Source organism: Scyliorhinus torazame, chromosome 22, assembly GCF_047496885.1.
Source record: "Scyliorhinus torazame isolate Kashiwa2021f chromosome 22, sScyTor2.1, whole genome shotgun sequence".
Classification (NCBI taxonomy): Eukaryota; Metazoa; Chordata; class Chondrichthyes; order Carcharhiniformes; family Scyliorhinidae; genus Scyliorhinus; species Scyliorhinus torazame.
The window spans coordinates 100,849,066-100,869,199 of NC_092728.1; the positions used below are offsets into that span (position 1 = coordinate 100,849,066).

At 41.4% G+C, this 20,134-nt stretch overlaps 1 protein-coding gene across 2 annotated transcripts in view; it reads right to left on the minus strand.

The window, feature by feature from the left end:
• qsox2 (quiescin Q6 sulfhydryl oxidase 2) overlaps positions 1 to 20,134 on the minus strand; it is a 106,077-nt gene that overhangs the window by 43,991 nt on the left and 41,952 nt on the right. Inside the window, exons 7-8 of one of the 2 annotated variants that reach the window (XM_072488740.1) lie at positions 10,042 to 10,179; positions 7,177 to 7,306 (exon numbers count right to left, since the gene is read on the minus strand). In XM_072488740.1, the coding sequence (XP_072344841.1) occupies positions 7,177 to 7,306; positions 10,042 to 10,179 (268 nt within the window). The remainder of the gene's footprint in view (positions 1 to 7,176; positions 7,307 to 10,041; positions 10,180 to 20,134) is intronic. The other variant, XM_072488741.1, reaches the window with a different exon arrangement.

Here is a 20,134-nt window from a genome sequence, read left to right on the forward strand (position 1 = left end):
CTATTCCAAAGCCTCAGTCAACACTGTTCAATACTTCAAATCCTTGACCAATTTATCACCATGAATCACAGCTGTAATTGACAAAACAAACTGCACTGGAACTCATTTAAATGCAGGTGGTTCATTGTACATCACAGGGAATTCAAAACGGAATTAGATTATCTGAAAAAGAACAAAGCATGGTTACGGGCAGATGATAAGACGGGCAGCACGGTGGTGCAGTGGTTAGCACTGCAGTCTCACGGTGCCGAGGTCCCAGGTTCGATCCCGGCCCCGAGTCACTGTCCGCGTGGAGTTTGCACATTCTCCGTGTTTTTGTGGGTTCCGCCCCCACAAACACAAAGATGTGCAGGGTCGGTGGATTAGCCATGATAAACTGCCCCTTAATTAAATGGAAAAAATTAATTGGGTACTCTAAATTAAAAATAAAAATAAATGGGGAGATGGTAAGAGAGCGACCCTAAGCGAACCAGTGCAGATGTGATGGCCCGAATTGCCTCCTGTGTCCTGTCACAATTCTGTGGCATATTCCATTTGAACAATTAGTAAAGCTCTTTCATGGTGTCCCTCCTTTACATTTGGCACACATATGAAGTGACAATTACCACTCAGCTAACAAAATATTTTGTCCCTGAAAAAAATACCGTGAACGGGATTCTCCAACCCGCCACGCCAAAATCATGTTTGGCGCGGGGGCGGAGAATTACCCAAAATAGTCTCCCACGCCGGCAAGTGATTCTCCGGCAACCGGAGAATTGCTGCCAGGCACTTTCGCGCGATTGACGTGGCACTGGTCGGGGACTGTTGAAAGCAGCCCCTGCGACGATTCTCCGCGCTCATCGGGACGAGTACCCGCCGAGTTCTGCCGGCGTGGTTCACGTGTTCCCACCCGGCAGGACCTCGGCGTTCTGGCTGCGGGGGCCGTACTGGTGGCGGGGGGGGCGGGGACATCCAACTCTGGGGGGGGGGGGGGGAAAGAGGGCCTCCAAGGTGGCTACCGGTTGGCGGGCGCTCATTCCGGGGAGGGGTCCTCTGTTCCTCCGCGCCGGGCCTCTGTAGGGCTCCACCATGTTCCGCGGGTCCGGCACGAAGATGGCCGCCGCGCGCATGCACGGCCACGCAGGCGTAAGTGCAGGGCCCTGCTGGCAGCCAGAGCAGCGGGACACAAGCTGGGGCCCTGCCAGCCCCCTTGACGACGGAGAATCACCCCAGACTTTATAGGAAAAAGTCCGGAGTGATTCTCGCCCGTTTTGCGGCGGGCGTGGGGACTTAGTACCCAGAAGGGAGAATCCCGCCCCCAATCTTTGGGTGGCACAGCAAAGCACTAGCACTGCTGCCTTAGCACTCGGGACCCAGGTTAAATTCAAGCCTGGGGTGAGCGTGTGGAGTTTGCACATTCTCGTGTCTGCATGGGTTTCCTACGGTTTCCTTCCATGGCCCAAAGATGTGCAGGTTAAGTAGGTTGGCCATACTAACTTGCCCCTTGGGTTGCACTGATAGGGTGTGGGGATTGGGCTCAGGTAGCGTGCTCTCAGAGGGTCGTGCCGTCTCGATGGGCCAAATGGCTTCCTTCTGCAGTGTTTCTACGCTGCTATAATCTGCACAATGAACAGGGCAGCACGGTAGCATTGTGGATAGCACAATTGCTTCACAGCTCCAGGGTCCCAGGTTCGATTCCGGCTTGGGTCACTGTCTGTGCGGAGTCTGCATATCCTCCCCGTGTGTGCGTGGGTTTCCTCCGGGTGCTCCGGTTTCCTCCCACAGTCCAAAGATGTGCAGGTTAGGTGGATTGGCCATGATAAATTGCCCTTAGTATCCAAAATTGACCTTCGTGTTGGGTGGGGTTATTGGGTTATGGGGATAGGGTGGAGATGTGGACCTTGGGTAGGGTGCTCTTTCCAAGGGCCGGTGCAGACTCAATGGGCCGAATGGCCTCCTTCTGCACTGTAAATTCTATGAAAGAGAGCTTAAACAACAAATTAAACAGACAAGTTCAAATTTAAAATCTTAAACTATCACATGAATTTGGAAAGGATTTGGAAATCTTTCAAATTGAACTGTTTAAGTGCTCTGAATATTCAAATCCAAGTAATATTTTCCATTTAATTTATTGTCTATTCCCGCACCACCATCCCGCCCCTCCCCCCAATTCGATTCTCATCTACAGGGATTATTTATGACCCTCAGGCCCCTTTAACCAGAAGCCTACAAAGATCAGCCTTGTTTCACAATCTGGCTGCAGGAACCATGCTAACAAACGCAACTACATCAGTTAATCCCACCCATCAAACCAAAGGTTCAACGGGACCGAATCATGAGGTGCGCCATCTGGTGGTTTATCTGAGAACACTCAATTTTCTCCAAACTGCAGTTAAGTGGATTTAGTGGCCAGGCAGTTGTTAGGAGTTCCAGCTGCTATGGAAGACATGGAGTGACCCTTGCTAATCTGAAATTTTAAGTACATCTGTGTTGGCAGCATGAGATAATTAATGGCATTTTCCTCCCCCTTTTAAAATGACTGTGCGTGACCAATATTAAAAAATATTTAAAATGTTTTTTTAAAATCCTTTGAAATACACATACATTTGCAGACTTCACTGGTAAATACTGATATAGTGATCAAACACCCACACATACAGGCTTTTAGTAACAAGGCTAGAATTGGTTAGCCAGATATATTTTTGCAATTACAATTTTTAAAACTTTGTAAGGATTGACAATGATAAAAATGAGCATGAAAGTCAGAACGTTTTGGGAATTTTGGTAATTAAGGTCGGTGGTGTGACAAATCAGGAAACAAAGTCATGTACACAATTCCCAATTTCTCCCCACATCATTACGGACACAAGTGCTGTATCCAGAACTTTTACATCCTCAGAGAATCCGAGAACAACAATCACCACTGCAGGGTGCAGACATTATTCTGGTGATTCCGAAATATTGAACTACGCGTTCCTTCCCCGTGACCAAATCTGCTCCTTTTTTTAAAAAAGGGAACAATCTCAAAATTAGTTAGTCACACTTATGAAATTCAAAAAGAAATTAAACTCGGATTACAGCAGCATTGCTGGGTACAGGAAAAAAGGCAGAAGTTACATCTCTCCAGAGCCCCACTTATTTGGCATCCTGATGTGCTATCACATGGGCAGGACTAGTGGCAGATGCAGTATTTAAATATGTATTTGGTGGCATAAGCATAGGGAATTATGCTCAAGCATGTGGAGATTGTGAGAAATGTAGGTAATAGTAAGGTAAATGTACATCAGATCATCTTTAAAACATTTTATTTTTGTCTTGTGCAATGGCTGCATATTTATTTCAGCCCAGAACCAGTGATGCCCAATGAATGAGTCGTTCTGTGGTCAGCCCATTAGCATAGGTTCAAGTATAGAATTGGACATCTTTGAAACACAAGACTGGGAGAATGCTGTGTGGAACAGGCTGCATAGTAAGCCTTGCCCACTGAGTGGCATCAGCACACTGGCTAGGGTAGGGGTGGGTTTAGACGGTGGTGGTGCAGGTGCAGGCTTACTCTTACTTGTTTGCACATTCATAAGTGCAGCTTGGGTTTCCTTCCTTATCATTTTTGCCACAATATTTTTGGCAAGTTTTTAACCGCCCATTCAGAGTCACCTTGCGTTGCTCTTGGCCATTTTGAGATTCACTTGCATTTTTCATATTCTTACTACTGGTGTACAACTGACACCTCACTTAAATCCATACTTATATAACACACTGACCACAGAAAATGGAGCCCACACAGCATGCAAGTCTGTCTGAATCTTCCACCAGCTATTCTACCTTATCAAAAGCAAATCATTTGGACAGGTAAAAAAAAACCATTAAGAATAGTTAACCATTAATAAAATTGAACTATATTTAAAGCCATGGTGACAGATTATTCACTATCACCCTATCCTACTGTTAGATACATCGCTTCATCAAATGCAATAACTGCCCTACAAAGCATTTCCGACAAACCCATCCCATTGTTCTAACACCCATGTAGATTGTGCATAACCACTGGCATGGACCAGCTGAGTCAAGTGGTTAGTTTCTGTCCTGTACATTCCATGTAGCTACATCAAATGTCATCCTTAAATATTACATTGCATATGCTTTCTGTTTTGATTTGTTGAACAATTATTAGTTCTACCCATAGTACCTGGATTCCACGTCAGTTTTTTTCTTTCCAAGGGGAATATTCAAAAAAGTCTTTCAAAATAATATGATCCATTATCACTGGCCTACTGATGCTCATTGCATTCGCTTAATTACATTTTATTAAAATTTAACCTGGCAAAAATCAATTTCAAATCAAGGGAAGCATATTAGTTCCACAGGATTTCCCTTTGCTTCTGGACTGGTAAATAAACATGGTGTCATGTCCATGAAACATGAAAAAGAGACCACAAACTGTTTAAAATCAAACCTTAATTTCTGCTCATTTAAAAATGGACTTTACTGGACCCAAACATTTGGCTGCGACAGGTCACATAATTTGCAAGTTGGTACAGTGCTGGAACATTGTGACAGTAATTGAAGGACAAAGCTCAACCCTCATCACTGTGGAATCTCATATCTATCATTGTGTGGACCTGTTACAATCAATGAAGCAGTGGAGTAGAGATGGTCTGACTCCCCAGCCTGAACTTAGAGCAAAGGGAAAGAAAGCTAATGGAGGTCATCATACCTGCAGAGGCACTAACAGTCACCATCTATCTCAAAAGGTGAACAATGGATTGTGACCAAAATCATCACAATTGATCGTTAACCTGAATCTGACCCATCTGGGCAACACCACATGAACAAATCTCCTTTGGCCTTTGGAGAGTTTTAACGTTACATTCCTGGACTCCCAAGTTAGTCTGCTTTTAAACATTCAGGCCGTCAACACCAACGCCTAGCTCCAGGCTGATAACAAAGCCTGTTGCAATCTAAATCTCCTCAAAGCCTTATTCTCTGGAAAATTCCTGCAATCGCCTGAACAGCGGAGCAATGCTCTGTATACCAACCTTGTCTTGTTGCGTCATCAACAACTTTGAAGAAATTCAGCAACTCCTGCTTTCAGTTAGCTAAACTCACCTGAACTTTAACTGCTGCATGAAAGTGGATTCTGACATTAATATTCATGTCTTTGTTTTTTTAATTTTAAGTTGTGTGTGTGCGTGTGTGTGTGTGCATGCACACGCAGTTGCGATGACCAGCCCCCAGGTTTGAATGTATGAATAAACAATATTTCTGATTGAATCCTAAAGAGTTTACCATGAGTCACTTTACTTCATAAACAGAGAGTTTGGGGAAACATGCTGCAGCTCATTAAAAAAATTAAAACACTTCCATTTACGAACAGACCGAGAGAAAAATAAAGGAGTTCAGGTTGTCTTTTCCCCTCCAAGTCGCAATGGAGATTTAACTTCCAAATTTTTTTTTACATGATGCAGTGTCACAATTTGAATGATTATCCAGAACTTTCAAACGGAAATCGGTTGCTTTGCTTAACTGTTTATCACTCATGATCTTTGAAAGCAGACCAAGGCAGGCCGGCAGCACGGTTCAATTCACGTACCAGCCTCCCCGAACAGGCGCCGGAATGTGGCGACCCTAGGGGCTTTTCACAGTAACTTCATTTGAAGCCTACTTGTGACAATAAGCAATTTTCATTTCATTTCATGAGAAACCATGTCACATACTCACCCAGGACTGTTCTCTCCATTCCCAACCCAGATTATTCTGCTTAACCTTCCTTAACTGTCTGAAACAACCGTTTATAAAATTTCTGAATTATCTTACGTCAAGGAGATAATGTTGTGAGGGAAAATGCATTTCAGTTCCCAACAGTATGACTCAATAGGCAAATGAACTCCAACTTTGGACAAAATGGAAATCAATGGCTAAGATTTCAGTGTTAGTGGCAAAGTCACACCGCTTGCTGATCTTGAAAAAAAGCCAGTCACAAAGACATAGCCACCTCCACAACATGGATTTCCCCATTCCGGGCATTAGTTTGAATTACTGTCAGCACTAAATCAAGATGATCTCCAGTATCCGGCAACAGTGGCGTCATCAAGCAGAGTAAGTAGCAAATCACATTGACGTATTCTCAAAGCAAAACAAGTAGTAAAATACACTGCTGGTCCATCACTTTTCAAAATAGAATTTCATGGAGTGTAAACAACCACCATAAATACACGGAATTCATGCAGAAGCTGAAATATCAAACTGTAAAAATGTTCTAATGTGGAATTTCAGAAAAACCTGACATTCCATAAATATAAAATAAATTTTTCAGAATGAGAAAACATTTTTGGCAGTAATTAAGAACTTAGTGCCACATTTCTCATTCAAAAAGGGAGCATTTAAATTAAAAAGTGGAACTATTGGTATAAAAAAGGACAAATGCTTGTCAGTTCAATGATTTCAAATTGACTGCCGTCTGGACACAACAGTACTTGCTATGGAGGACAGCAACATCAGAATTTTTGGGGTTTAAGTGTACATGTGCAGGGCTGCATGGTAGCTTCGATCTCAGCATGGAGTCGCTGTCCATGTGGATTTTGCACATTCTCTCCATGTCTGCGTGGGCGTCACCCCCACAAAAACCCAAAGATGTGCCTAGTAGGTGAATTGGAAACGCTAAATTGCCCCTTAATTGGAAAAAAGAATTGGGTACTCTAAATATTTTTTAAAGTGTACATGTGAGGAGGTCAGAAGTTATTACAGGCACAAAATCTGAGCCAATTATATATTTCTTAGTTTTTTTCAGCTATTAATAGAAAACACTATCTAAATAATTAGCTGTGGCTCAGTGGTAGAATCCTTGCCTCCAAGTCAGAAGTAATGCGTTTGAGTCACACCCCGGACATAAAATCCAGGCTGCAGCTTCAGTGTGACCAGCAACACAAAACAAATCTGATTAAACACACTCCTGTTTGTAGGATCCTGTTCTTAGTTTGGCTGCTGTGCTTTCTACAACAGTGACGACGTTTCAAGACGTACTTTGACTAGTCCTGAGTCATGAAAAAAAAATATACATGCACATTCTTTATTTGAAAAGCATACTGTCCAGCACTGTTTCAGAGAGGTGTCAATAATGCCTTTACAGGAATGTAATTTTTCCATTCAGGTTAAATAATCTCTTGCAAACTAAATGATTGCTAACTGTCAAAAACATACCTTAGCGAGGACTGTAACAAAGTCTTTCAAGGTCGTCAGTTCTGACCCTTCCAGTATCTTGTGACTAGCAAGTTCCACTCGCAGCAAATAATGCAAACCAGACTCGAGGTCAGCCATATACACTTTACTCCTGAAAACAAAAGAAGTCTTAGAAACAAGTATATTTCAAACAACTGTCCATTACTTGTCGAGGGTACACATTTCTCCATTATAGCAAAGTTGGGAGCAGAAGTCCTTTTTTTCCCCTTGTGTCAAGGAGGGTTATACCTTTTTAAAATTAAAGATATTGAAGATAAAATAATGCGCCCAAGTTACACTGACAGATTAGTTAATATCATGACAGAAAAAGTGCATTTTTGTCACTAAGTCTTTTGCAACATCACAGTTTCAAATTAGGGTACTATATCTACACGTCCCCCACAAAAAATTTAAGATTTCTTAAACACAGTGATCTGATATAACTATGCTTTGTGATGTTTGTGTATTTCACAGATGTCACATAAACCTTAAAGCTATCTGAAGAGCAGGGTAAAGGGACAAAGAAAAATAACAATTTGTATTTCCAAGTTACGTTGGGAAGGAAAATAAATGTTGTAAAGGAAAATAAATGGTGAACAAAAATAGTTACAGAATTAAAAGTCTACACAGCAATAACCAAAGAATCATAGAAAAATAAAACACAAATTCACCTGTGAGAAGTAGAACATTAGCAATAAATCTGTCATTTGGTGGCCTTTATTAACACTATTTTAACCACACACTGGCATGTGTTTGTAAAAGCAGTTTGTTTACTTGCCCAAAGTAGTAATAAAATTTCACCTATACATAGTGTTGTGGGAAAATCAACCACTTCGGGAGTCAGACTTGCTGTGTTCAATCAGTGCAGTTTATTGTTACACAAAGCTTCGGGAGAAAGCGTACGTACCCCGCGGTACGGTAGCCAACCTTTCTCGTGGTTTGAACGGCAGTCATTCATTTTATACTTTGGGTTCAGAATGAGCCCAGATACAAAACAATTATCACCTTGTTATCTTTAAACAGCCACTTCGGGTTCACAATGAGCCCAGATACAAAACAATTATCACCTTGTTATCTTTAAACATTTTATAGATTGTACATTGCTATTTGGAAGCGTTTTGCCATTTACACATGGTTATAGTTAAAGAGGTTTTACAGGTTACAGGTAGCAGCAGGAAAGCAGTATCGATTGTCCCTTTGTTTTAGGAAATGGCCCAAGACATTCGTATTAGCATATCATTGTGTACACCCTGGCTGAAGTCAGCTTTATTCAAGTGGTGTCCCGCATTTATGTATTTCTTAATCTTCCTGTCTGGCTCCCTTTGTCCTGGAGTTGAAATCAGCCATGATTGAATGATGGAGTGGACTCGATGGGCCGAATGGCCTTACTTCCACTCCTATGTCTTATGGATCTGTTCCTATCTGTCCCACTGGCACCCCGCTGGGCTCCAGGCATCAGTTATGTCTGCTTTATTCTCTGTGTCTCCATCTTGTGTGTCAGGCAGCCATCGTCTGTGCCAAGTGCCCTTCTGAACCATTTCCCACTTCACATAGCATCGATTAAAATTGAACTTCAAATTTAAAAAATAAATCTAAGGTCAATTACTCATGTTCGTTATTTTTGGCCTAAATACAAATCACATTTTCAGTTCTTCATCAGAATTAAGTATTTCCCAGTATTTGCTGCTTCAGTCGAGCATATCAAATTGCACTACCCTGCCTTGCCAACAGATAGCAGAGTTGCACTCCCACACAGTATATCGCATTTGACTGTGTAACATATTTCACAAGTTGTGGAGATGCCCTGCCACAAAATATTCCTGGCAAACTCGTTTTAGGAAACCAGTTGGTTGGAATGCAAAGCTACCAATACAAATAAATAATTCAAATAAAGGTCAAATATAAAAGCACCTCAAGATAAAATTCCTTAGCCTTCTTTAAAAAAAAAATGCCGCCGTGTTTTTGCTGGTTTCCGCAGAGGCAATTGCTACTCTTTAGGGGCATAATTTCTAGTTTCAAAATCAGATCCAATGGCTCCATGCAAGATACGCCTTCAAAAAAGGTTCCTCAACATTACTCGACAAGCCTTATTACCACATTTTTCATTGTCTACAGTGACCACAGTTCAAAAGCAGATCATAGAATTTACAGTGCAATTCAGTAGTTGCAAGTGTTTTGGGGTGTCCTGAGGCAGTGAAAAAAAGCTATTTTTTTTAAAACCAAAGATAAACTGAGGAAGAAACATTAAATTGAAACAGCCCCATCAGGTAGACGGCAAGTGCAGGTTCCTTCTTTACTGTGACATTTGGACGCATGAAAAGCAACAGGATGTGCCACGGATACTCTCAACAACCAATAGGAGTAGACTTGTTGCTGGCTCTGCTGTGAAGTGACTAAAATGGATGATACCAACATGCCAGGCTGTGAAATGATGGCACTCCAAGGCAGGTCAAAAAGGTTACAACGAGTAACACAAGGACATAAACAGGATTAGACTAGGCCACATAGTCCCTCAAGCCTGCTTCGCCATTCAACAGAAGCATAGCTGGCCATTTACATCAATTCTGCTTTTCTTGCTTCACCTCAATTCCCTTAGCTTTCAAAAATCTGTTTGATCTCAGTCCTAAATATATTTGACCGAGGATCAACGTCTCTCGATGGAGAATTCCAAAGGTCCATAAATAAAAAAGAAAAAAAAGAATATGCTGAACCTGCTCTGCAGGTTTGGCAGAACCTGTGGCGAGATTTTTATTTTGGGTTGCCAATATCTGCAGTATTCTGCTTTTCCCCAAATTCATAACCCGATTACCTACTTCTAGGCATCAAGTTTTGGAAGGAAAGACTTACCGATCAAAATCCTTCCACGGCTTGGTAAGACCAGTTATCTCTTCCTTCTGCCTCACAGTGTTTTGGGAAAACAATCTCTTGGTTATCCCAGATAATGACTTTAAATAGGAAGAAAAGAATGATCGTAGCGGCTTCTGCCTGTTTTAGGAAACAAGAAAAATTATATAATAATAATAATCTTCTAGTGTCACAAGTAGGCTTACATTAACACTGCAATGAAGGTACTGTGAAAAGCCCCTAGTCGCCACATTATGGCACCTGTTCGGGTACACTGAGGGAGAATTCAGAATGACCAATTCACCTAACAAGCATGTCTTTCGGGACTTGCGGGAGGAAACCGGAGCACCCGGAGGAAACCCACGGAGACACAGGAAGCAGTAACCAAATCATATAGTTTGCATATAGAGCTATTAAGTGATGTAAATTCATAAGCTTTACAAGCCATGACATTTTCTCAATGGCAATTGAATAAATTCATTACAATACTCAAGTACCAAATCAATTGGAAAATGGTGCTTATTCAAGCTGTTTGAAATCCAATGAACTATTCATATAAATAGGGGCGAGTTGTCCGCATATATAACTTGCATTAAATTAGAGGCCAATATATAAGAAATAGAAATACCAACAGAAAATGCTGAATAAACTCAGCAGGTCTGGCAGCATCTGTGGAGGGAGAAACAGAGGCCACAATCTTGAGCCCACAACTCACAATCCGCAGGATCGGTGGCACAGGTAGAAAATATCCTGAGAATTGGAAAACTCAACACTGGAGATCAAGTTTCCCAAATTTTCCCACCCCTTCCCAGCAATATCACGAGATTCATGTCCACAACTTCATTTTAACAAGTTAGAATTTATATTCATACCTCCAGTCAGCAAGGTACCCAATGTCAGTGTGGGGGGGGGGGGGGGGGGGGGGGGGGGAAGAAGAGGGGGAGTTATACCCAGGCAAACTCACTGTGTCAGGTGTGATCCAGGTAATGATATCTAAATGACCCATTAGGCATTTAGCACAGGTTTCCACAAACAGACTAGGCGTGATGGCACCTCGGGGGTTTCACAGGCCATTATAAAACCCAGGTGGTCAGCGAACATGGCAGGGGGTACCCTGGCACACCCCTGGCATCTGGAAATGTTGGCACTTCCAGAGTGTCAGGATGGCCGTGCCAAGGTTCCCGGGTGCCAGGTTGGCACTGCCAGGGGTCAGGCCCTGGGAGGCCTTGCCCATGAGAAGGTGTGGGGACGAAAAAAAGATTGGGATGGGTGTGTGGTTGAGATTGGGACAACCGTTCAAAACTGCACCCGATCTGTGAGGAGCCAGCCCTACTTGCCAGTGCAGGAAATCTGCCTAAACGTGACCCAAACTTCCCACGCACCTCCCAGAAAACAGCAAAGTACCGGTGAATCTTGGAGCTGCAGCCGCCAAGAAACACCCTGTCAAACACGCCCGAAAACAAACTTAGAATTATTTCTGAATCGTGCCCAACGTGTCGAGTCCACATGACCATTGTATAAGAAATAGAAAGCGGGTTAAAATCTACTGGATGTTTTCCAACACTAAAGTTAAATATGCAGTTTACAGTTATGAACCAAGAATTGAGAAGCTAGGGATACTTTCTCTGCGAGTAAAGAGGGTTCTTGAGTGAGCAGACTGACCTCTTCAAGATCGTGAAAGATTGAGAGCCAACGCAGGCCATTTCTACTGGTTAACTAGACAGAAATGAAGGGGGAATAATTGACCATCAGAAATTGAATTGTCACACTGAGGAAAAAGTCTTTAAGCAGAGAATTAAATTCTGCCATGAACTGAATGCAAAAAAATGTGCAAGCAAACTAGATGGTTCCTTGAAAAAAAAATGGAAGGAGCTCGCAAGACAGTGAAATAATTAGATGGTTCAAGAGGAGAAAAATGTTGGTGCATGCTGCGATATTCCATGATCACCCTAATACATTAAATAAGGTTATTTTACGATCAGATTTAGAAAGTTAAATTGCTTCCAATGCAGCACTCACAATTTGCTCCAAACACATATAGGTCAAGAAAACACCATTATCAAAAAATGGATTACCAACAAACACATTTCAGTTTCTTTAAAAACGCTCATGAATTATAACAATGAGCTTGTGCCAGACAGAGGCAATCCACAGGAGTCATGTGAGATAATGTGCTTTTATTAACCTGAAATAGGCAACAAATGTTAGCTTGCGTGTTCCATTAAACTCTGTGATTCTGCAGCATTAATCCTTAGAGTAACAGTCAGCGTTTATTTTATGAATGCGCGGCAAGCTGCCTTATGCAGCATTGCAAAAGTTACAATAGCTAGGGTTAAGTGTGGTTACGCTAGCAGGATGACTGAGGCCTGTTATCCAGTAGGGTAAAAGGTTAAAAGCACCAGTAACTGACTTTATTGCACCAACCATAGCATTTCTGTTTATTCAGCAGAATAAAACAAATTTCATTTTACGACACCATTAGTTATATCATGCAATCTGAACTTGTGCATTCCCAACACAAGAGAACTACCTGACCACCAGAAAAAGACCATAAAAGGCCTTTGAGCACTTAAAATGTTTCCATATGGTACTGAGTTATTGGGATTCTATATAAATGCATACATATTTAGTTAAGAGCCGATACAACCCACCATCAGAATAGAAAATGCAATCTAATAAATTTTACAGTTCCTAGTTCTAATAACATTACAAATTACACTGCACAGCACTTTAAACTGCATTTTGGGAGGGGTCAGTTCATTCTCCCTTTTGAGGATGGAAGGGTGCAATTAATCCCACAAACTGGAAACAGGAACTGATTCACAAAAGGGCAAGAAGCATTTTTATGTATGTTTTTTTTTTAAATAAAGGAAGCTTCATCCATTTAGTTTCAAAATGAACCAAGATAATGCATATTCAATAGCAGGGAGGTGGATCAAAGAAAATCTAGCATTCTCTTACTAATTTCAAATAGTCCAGAATTAAAAAGGTTAACACACCCGAACATGGAAGTGCTTAAACTTAATTTGCCAAGCATCAGAATTAAAATTATTCAACACCGCAGGGGTGGCTATTAGCCAGAGCTACTTTGGAAGAAAAAAGCTAATTAATTTCTTTCATCTGGCTCGGTGCAATTCCTTCCTAAAAAATCCCTGCAAGGCACCAAAAAAAGGACAAATTATGATTGCATTATTAAGATGCTGAAGCTATTTCTTGATTAGCATCGCATCGAACATACAAACAGGTTATGTAGTGCTTCAATGACAGTCAATAAATTAGTGAATCTTTTTTCTTCCTCATGCATTTTTTTATAGATAGAAAAGGGCAGCCAAGCGTGATCTTTCCCTACCCGACCCAAAATAATTTTACACACAGTAAGGCATCAGTCACTGTTTTAGACAAGGAAACTTGCAAGGAAAAGTACAATGTCAGACATCAATGTGACATGTATGCAGAAAGTACCTCAAGTTACTGTCCTAACTTAAAATAACTTTCCTGGATGCACTCCAAGCAGCAAATTTAAAAACATCCAATACTGGAGATGAAGGATTCTGCAGTTTGTGATTTGCTTTGAGGGAAAAGTAAATTTTTAGTAAATGGTTAAGCCCGGATGGTCTTTAACTCATCCTCAAGAGCTACTTCGTCAAAGTAGTCGGTTCAGGCTTTGACTTTGATTTCTGTAACAACTTCCTGCATAATTCTGCATGTGAAATTCAAGATTAGAAATGCATGAAGATTTGTATTTGTAGGGATGACAATTTTCAGACTATAATATTTTAAAAGTGCAGTTGTTTTAAATGTACAGTAGGCCGCAACTTACTGCAAATTGTGTCTTTTTTAAAGCAAAGGGTATAAATTGTAACTCATGAGGCAGAATTCTTGCGATGGCAAGCAACTCCAGTGGCACTTGCTCCAACACAAATAGTGGGATTGCGCGCCAGATTATGCACATGAAGGTTAATTAATTACGCAGAAGGGAATTCTTCTTCAAATCCTCTGGTGGGCCGGAACTGCCCTCAGCTGACAGGTTCGAGGTCACAGCCTCATTTTCCAGCACATCACACACTCCAGCCACCTGTCATCATCAGACTATGCAAGATGTCAGTAATCCAGAGTGAGAAGGCTTGGATCCTCAAAAGACAGTCCACTCCTCGATTCAACCACCTTTCCCATAAGCCCATCACCTGCGATGTGCTCATGCTCCACTTGAACTTCCACTCATCTCATCTGGAGTCTTCATCCATCCGTTTCAAGTAAGTGACATGGCATCCCTTTGCCCCCTTGTTTGTGAGCTTTTCATGTAGCCTTGTCAGGGTTCAGCTTCCCTCCCCTCTGTCTTCTTTCTGCCTTCCATTGTTCATCATCCTCATCCATATCCTTGCCCTTCTGCATACTATTGCCGCTGGTCTTTGTTAGGCCACAAAACCCTCACCGCCACCCGCCTCACCTCACACCCTACCCCTGGTTGAATCTCTGACCTTTGTTGCAGTGGAAAATGAGTCCTGGAGTACAGTCCTGTCCACATAAACACTACTGTATGTACCAATGGCAAGGTGACGTCTTGTACTCCCCAACCCAGGTGCAGTACTGATCAGGCTTGATATCACAGGAGGGTCATAAGAACATAAGAACTAGGAGCAGGAGTAGGCCATCTGGCCCCTCGAGCCTGCTCCGCCATTCAATGAGATCATGGCTGATCTTTTGTGGACTCAGCTCCACTTTCTGGCCCGAACACCATAACCCTTAATCCCTTTATTCTTCAAAAAACTATCTATCTTTATCTTAAAATTGGTCAATTGGTCCAGCAGCACAGTGCTGTCCATGAAGACCAGCTTGGCACGGAGATGGAGGCAGGCAGCACATCAGCAGTGCAGCAGTGGCAGAAAGGTGTTGCACTCACCCCAAAGTCTCTGGAGAACTGAAGACCACCTTCCGCACGCTACTCATTAGCAGATACAAATTCCTGCTGGTGTGATGCAAGATTGAAAAGCCTGACGGAACGCCAGCGGCAGTTGTTTTTAATGAGCAGTCATGGCGTTTTCACCACCTGTCAGTGGGAAGAGCAAACCACCATCCAGGCGGGTTTCAGATCTTTCAGCTCCTATCAGATTTACCCACCATAAACCCGCCGCGGACTGGTTGGAAGAATTCTACCCATTGTCTTTGCCTTTGAACTTTGTTAATCCTGCGCACTTTCTGGACAAGAGTAAGAGTCAAAAGTAAAGCTTTACTGGTCTCCAACACTGTAGCTTACAAATCGTGATTGCTGGGGTGCTGGTGAAAATATGCAAGACTGAGATCCTAGGTGACCAACATCATGACTCTACCTCCCCGGTGAAGTGCTTGGCTTCTATTTTGCACCGCCAAGGCTCAGATCAGCATGTGGGGGGAAAAGTGTGTGTTAACCCATTCAACATTACTAGATTTGCAGCTAAGTTAGGGAACAAAGTTACCTGATTAATTATATTGATATTACAAAGTTCCAAATTAAAACCATATAATAAGGTTTCAATTAACAAATTGGGATGTGAACTGCTGCCAGGATACACAATAAGTAACAAGATATCAATCACTGTGCAAGAAGCAATGAACAGATGGTGGAGCAATTTTACACACAACTTCTCCCATTGAGTATGTTCAACTGTACATTCCTTTCTGGAGTTATCTTGGGTCCATTATCAGTCACACATCTATCTGCACGTTACAGAAAAAAGGTACAGGATCCCATCTCAGTTGTCAAGAATGTAATGTGTTTGCAACATAATAGAGCAACACAAAGTGAAAGTATTCACTTTCTTCTGCTGGCAATTCAATAGATAGAGTACTTCAAGCAAAGCATATGATTCTTTGGGGCCTCAGTTGGCTGGACAGCTGGCTAACATGGCGTGTTCAATTCCCATACCGGCTGAGGTTATTCATGAATGCCTGTCTTGTCTCTCACCTGAGGTTTGGTGATCCTCAGGTTAAATCACCACCAGTCAGCTCGCCTCCTCGAAAGGGGAAAGCAGACTATGGTTATCTGGGACGTTACTTTTACTTTCCTGCTTTGTGTCGTACTTGATTTGTTGCTGCTGGCCATCAGTAGTTCATTTGACTATATATTGGAAAACAAATTATTTGCAGTATTTTAAAGAATAAGTTAAGAGAATGAATGGCATGGCAAAGATCAAGTTAAAGCCATCTGCAAACTCTTTTTCTCCAAAACAATAAGCATGACGATGACTTATAGTTATTCTGACAATTATATTTGGGAATTCATTTCGGCATTTTGATTCAGGTATTGATGAAGTTGAATCTACAGAACAGAGCTTTCCACAATCAAGTGCTATCTGGCACCTAGTTGGCAGCTTCACCTTGAAATGTCACGAGTTTCCAGAAATGCAGTCACCACATTATGATAAAACAGGAGATGCTCAACAGTATCATGCAAGGATGTCCAACTATTTGGAGCGGAGGGCCTAACACATGCCAAAGCAAAAGAGCGAGCCAAATTGATTATGAAGCCCTACGTAGAAAAATACAATCCTACATATAAGGTGCGACACCAATCAGATTCCCTCCAAGCACCCACAAAAGTGAAACAACTATTCACAATGGCCTTGTTTCACTGAAATAATTTGCACTATGGTTTACATAACTTCTGAAATAGAACATGTTAAACTTGCAGGATTATGTTTGTCTTACAGAATCAAAGCAAGTCAAGCAAGCCAGTGTTCCACCAAATTCTCTCAATAAAAAAATCATTTTTTTCTCCAGAAATAATTAAATGAAATACAATCGGAGTGGGAATAATCATAAAAACCAAGTACATCCTTTGATTTGGAAGGCTCAAAACCATCCATGAAAAGTATTCCCATACAGCATACTTTACAGTTGGATTTGCAAAAAGATTTAATGTAATGTTGGTGCCAATGAGTTGTTGGATACTTTTACGATGTAAATGTGCTCCACTTTCCAGTTGAGGATTATTAGATTTTTTCCCCCTTTCAATTCCTTTTTCTTGATCAAGTTTAATAAGACAACATTTAACATTTATTGCAAATTAACGAGGATACATACATAACAAGTAAATACTCAAATTAAGTGTTAACTTGGATCTAACTTCCGCTACATGTGCTGAACTGCACATATAAATAAAATGAATTGGCGTCACCATTTGTCAGGATGTTGCAGGCACTCCAAGCAGAGAAACAACAAACAGGTATTTGGATGATCTGTCCATGTAAATCTGAATTACGTTATTTTACATCATTTCCAATGCGCTTCCTAAATTTGATTTTGAATTTAAAAGCTTCTTGCAAATGGAGCTTAAGGAAATCTGCTTTGTAAGAAAACTACAGGATATCCATTAGGGGATTGTATATATTAACACAATGCTGAGTCTAAGCTCCACCAGATGTCCATTACTCCAGACTGAAATGCAGGCTGGTTAAAATACTGCTGCACCCCATTGAATTAAACTTTAACCATTTTAACCTCCGGGGGTAGAGAATCAAAGAAAAATCATGCAAAAGCACACAAGTAGGTCGATGATCAAAAACCTACTTAATAACAGAACCTCAATTATCTGCAAGAAGTCTTTGGCATATTGGTGTTTGGTTTTGCATTCATACTAAAAACCAATTGAGCACTTTTAATCAATTTTTCAGACTCAATATTCTTGATCCACCAGCTCTGGTAGCAGTTGCAAGATCAGCCACATCCTTGTAGAATTTGCCCAGGTATGGAAAGGTGGTTTGGGGTATCAGGTGCTTGTAATTGAGAATCAAAAGGGCAGCACGGTGGCGCAGAGCATTAGCCCTGCTGCCTCACGGCGCCAAGGTCCCAGGTTCGACCTCTGCTCTGGGTCAGTCTGTGTGGAGTTTGCACATTCTCCCCGTGTTTGTGTGGGTTTCACCCCCACAACCCAAAGATGTGCAGGCTAGGTGGATTGGCCACGCTGAATTGTCCCTTAATTGGAAAAAAATGAATTGGGTACTCTAAATCTATTTTTTAAAAAGTAATTGAGGATCATTGAATGGTTGCAGCACAGAAGCCATTCAGCCAATTGTGCCCATGGCAGTTCTCAGCAAGAGCAACTGAGCTAGTCCCATTCTCCTGCTCTTTCTCCATTGCCCTGCATATTCTCTCTCTGTGGATGATTATCCAATTCCCTTTTGAAAGACTTGATTGAGTCTGCCTCACGACACTTTCAAGCAGTGTATTCCTGATCCTAACCACTTCCTGCATTTAATATAATCCATTTAAAATGTGACATTATCTGCATCATGCTTACAATTTGATTAGATAGTTAAATAGACAAACCACAAGTTAAATATTCAGACCAAGTGTAGGGGAACTCTCAATTTCCTGAGAGACAAGACGAGAAAGAGAGGGTCTCTCACTTATGACAGATAATTGAGTTTTCAACTGTGATTAAAATAAAATTAACTTCCCTCATCCATTTCTTTCTTGGATCAAAAGTTTAAATAACCACATTACTCATACATTTCAAAAAAATAATAAATTCGACATTAATTCAAGACAAATCCTTGTAGAGTAGCAGAATTAATGCCTGGTTTTATCCCATGACTTCATATAGATAAAAAAAATAATTAGATTAACTACTTTACTTCTAACCTACAAAAAAAGGTTTGGATTCTTATGCTAGCTGCCATTAAGAAATTTCAAATGGAATTAGACAATGAAATTGAGGTTTCCACTTGAGTCAGCACAAATTTGTATTGATCACAAGAGCATCACCTACAGAGTTGTAAATTGTATTCATTTGATCTACATTAGTGGAATAATAACATGCTGAGAGACATTTCAGTGGGATTCTAACCCCAGCTAGACAACAGTTTTAATATAAACATATCCAATCCACAATATGAGAGGCACCTCTTGTTCCCAAGGGTCCAACACACAGGTATAAAAGAGAAAAAAGGAATTCAAACAGCAAAATCAAAGATGGAGAGACAATCAAAGAGTAGAGGAGAATTTGAGCCAAAAAGATGCCCTCTCAATAATGAAATCATTTATTTGCTTTTCAGTTAATTAAATAGGGGCAAGATCGTTTTTTAAATTATTCATTCATGGGAAGTGAGCATCAATGGCAAGACCAGGATTTGATAAACTGCTTTAGAATGTTGCAGGCCATTAGGTGAAGGCACCCCACAATGCTGTAAGTAGACTTTCACCAGCAACCTAAAGAAATGGAAATATAATTCCAAGTCAGGAATGTGTGTGTCTTGGAGAACTTGCAGGTAGCGCTTCCATTCCTTATCTTGCCAGGTGATTGCAGACTGCAGGTTTGGGAAATGAAAGCAAAGGAGCCTTGCCACTATCCGAAGTGCGTTTTGTAGATGGTGCCCACTGCACCCACAATATGGTGGTTTGGAGCAGAGTGAATGGCACCTCATCCATCACTTTAAACAATCAAGAAGGTTACTTTCTCCTGGATGGTGTCAAGCTAGTTAAATGTTTTTGGAGCTACATTATCCAGTCAAGTGGGTGTATTCCAGCATAATTCTGACTTGTGCATTGCAGACGGTGGGCAAGTTTTTTTTTGGGGGGGGGGGGGTCAGAAATTAATAATAATAATCTTTATTGTCACAAGTAGGTCTACATTAACACTGCAATGAAGTTACTGTGAAAAGCCCCTAGTCTCCACATTCCGCTGCTAAATCAAGGGGAGGTAGTGGCATAGTAGTGGCAATTGTCAGTGGACTAGTAATCCAGGGTAATGCTCTGGGGACCAGGGTCCAAATCCCACAACTGCAGATGATGGAATCCAAATAAAATAATCTGGAATTCAAAGTCTAATGATGACCATGAAACCATTGTTGATTGTCATAAAAACTTATCTTGTTCACTGTCATTTAGGGAGGGAAATCCTTACCCGGTCTGGCCTATATGTGACTCCAGATCCACAGCAGTGTGGTTCATTCTTAAATGCCCTCTGAAATGGCAAGCAAGCCACTCAGTTGAAAGGCAATTAGGGAAGGTCAATAAATGCTGTCTCGCCAGCAAAGCCCATATCCCATGAAAAAATAAATATCCAGCCTGATATGTTCTTGCAGCCACTTATTATGTGGAGAGTCCAGTTAGGCTACTG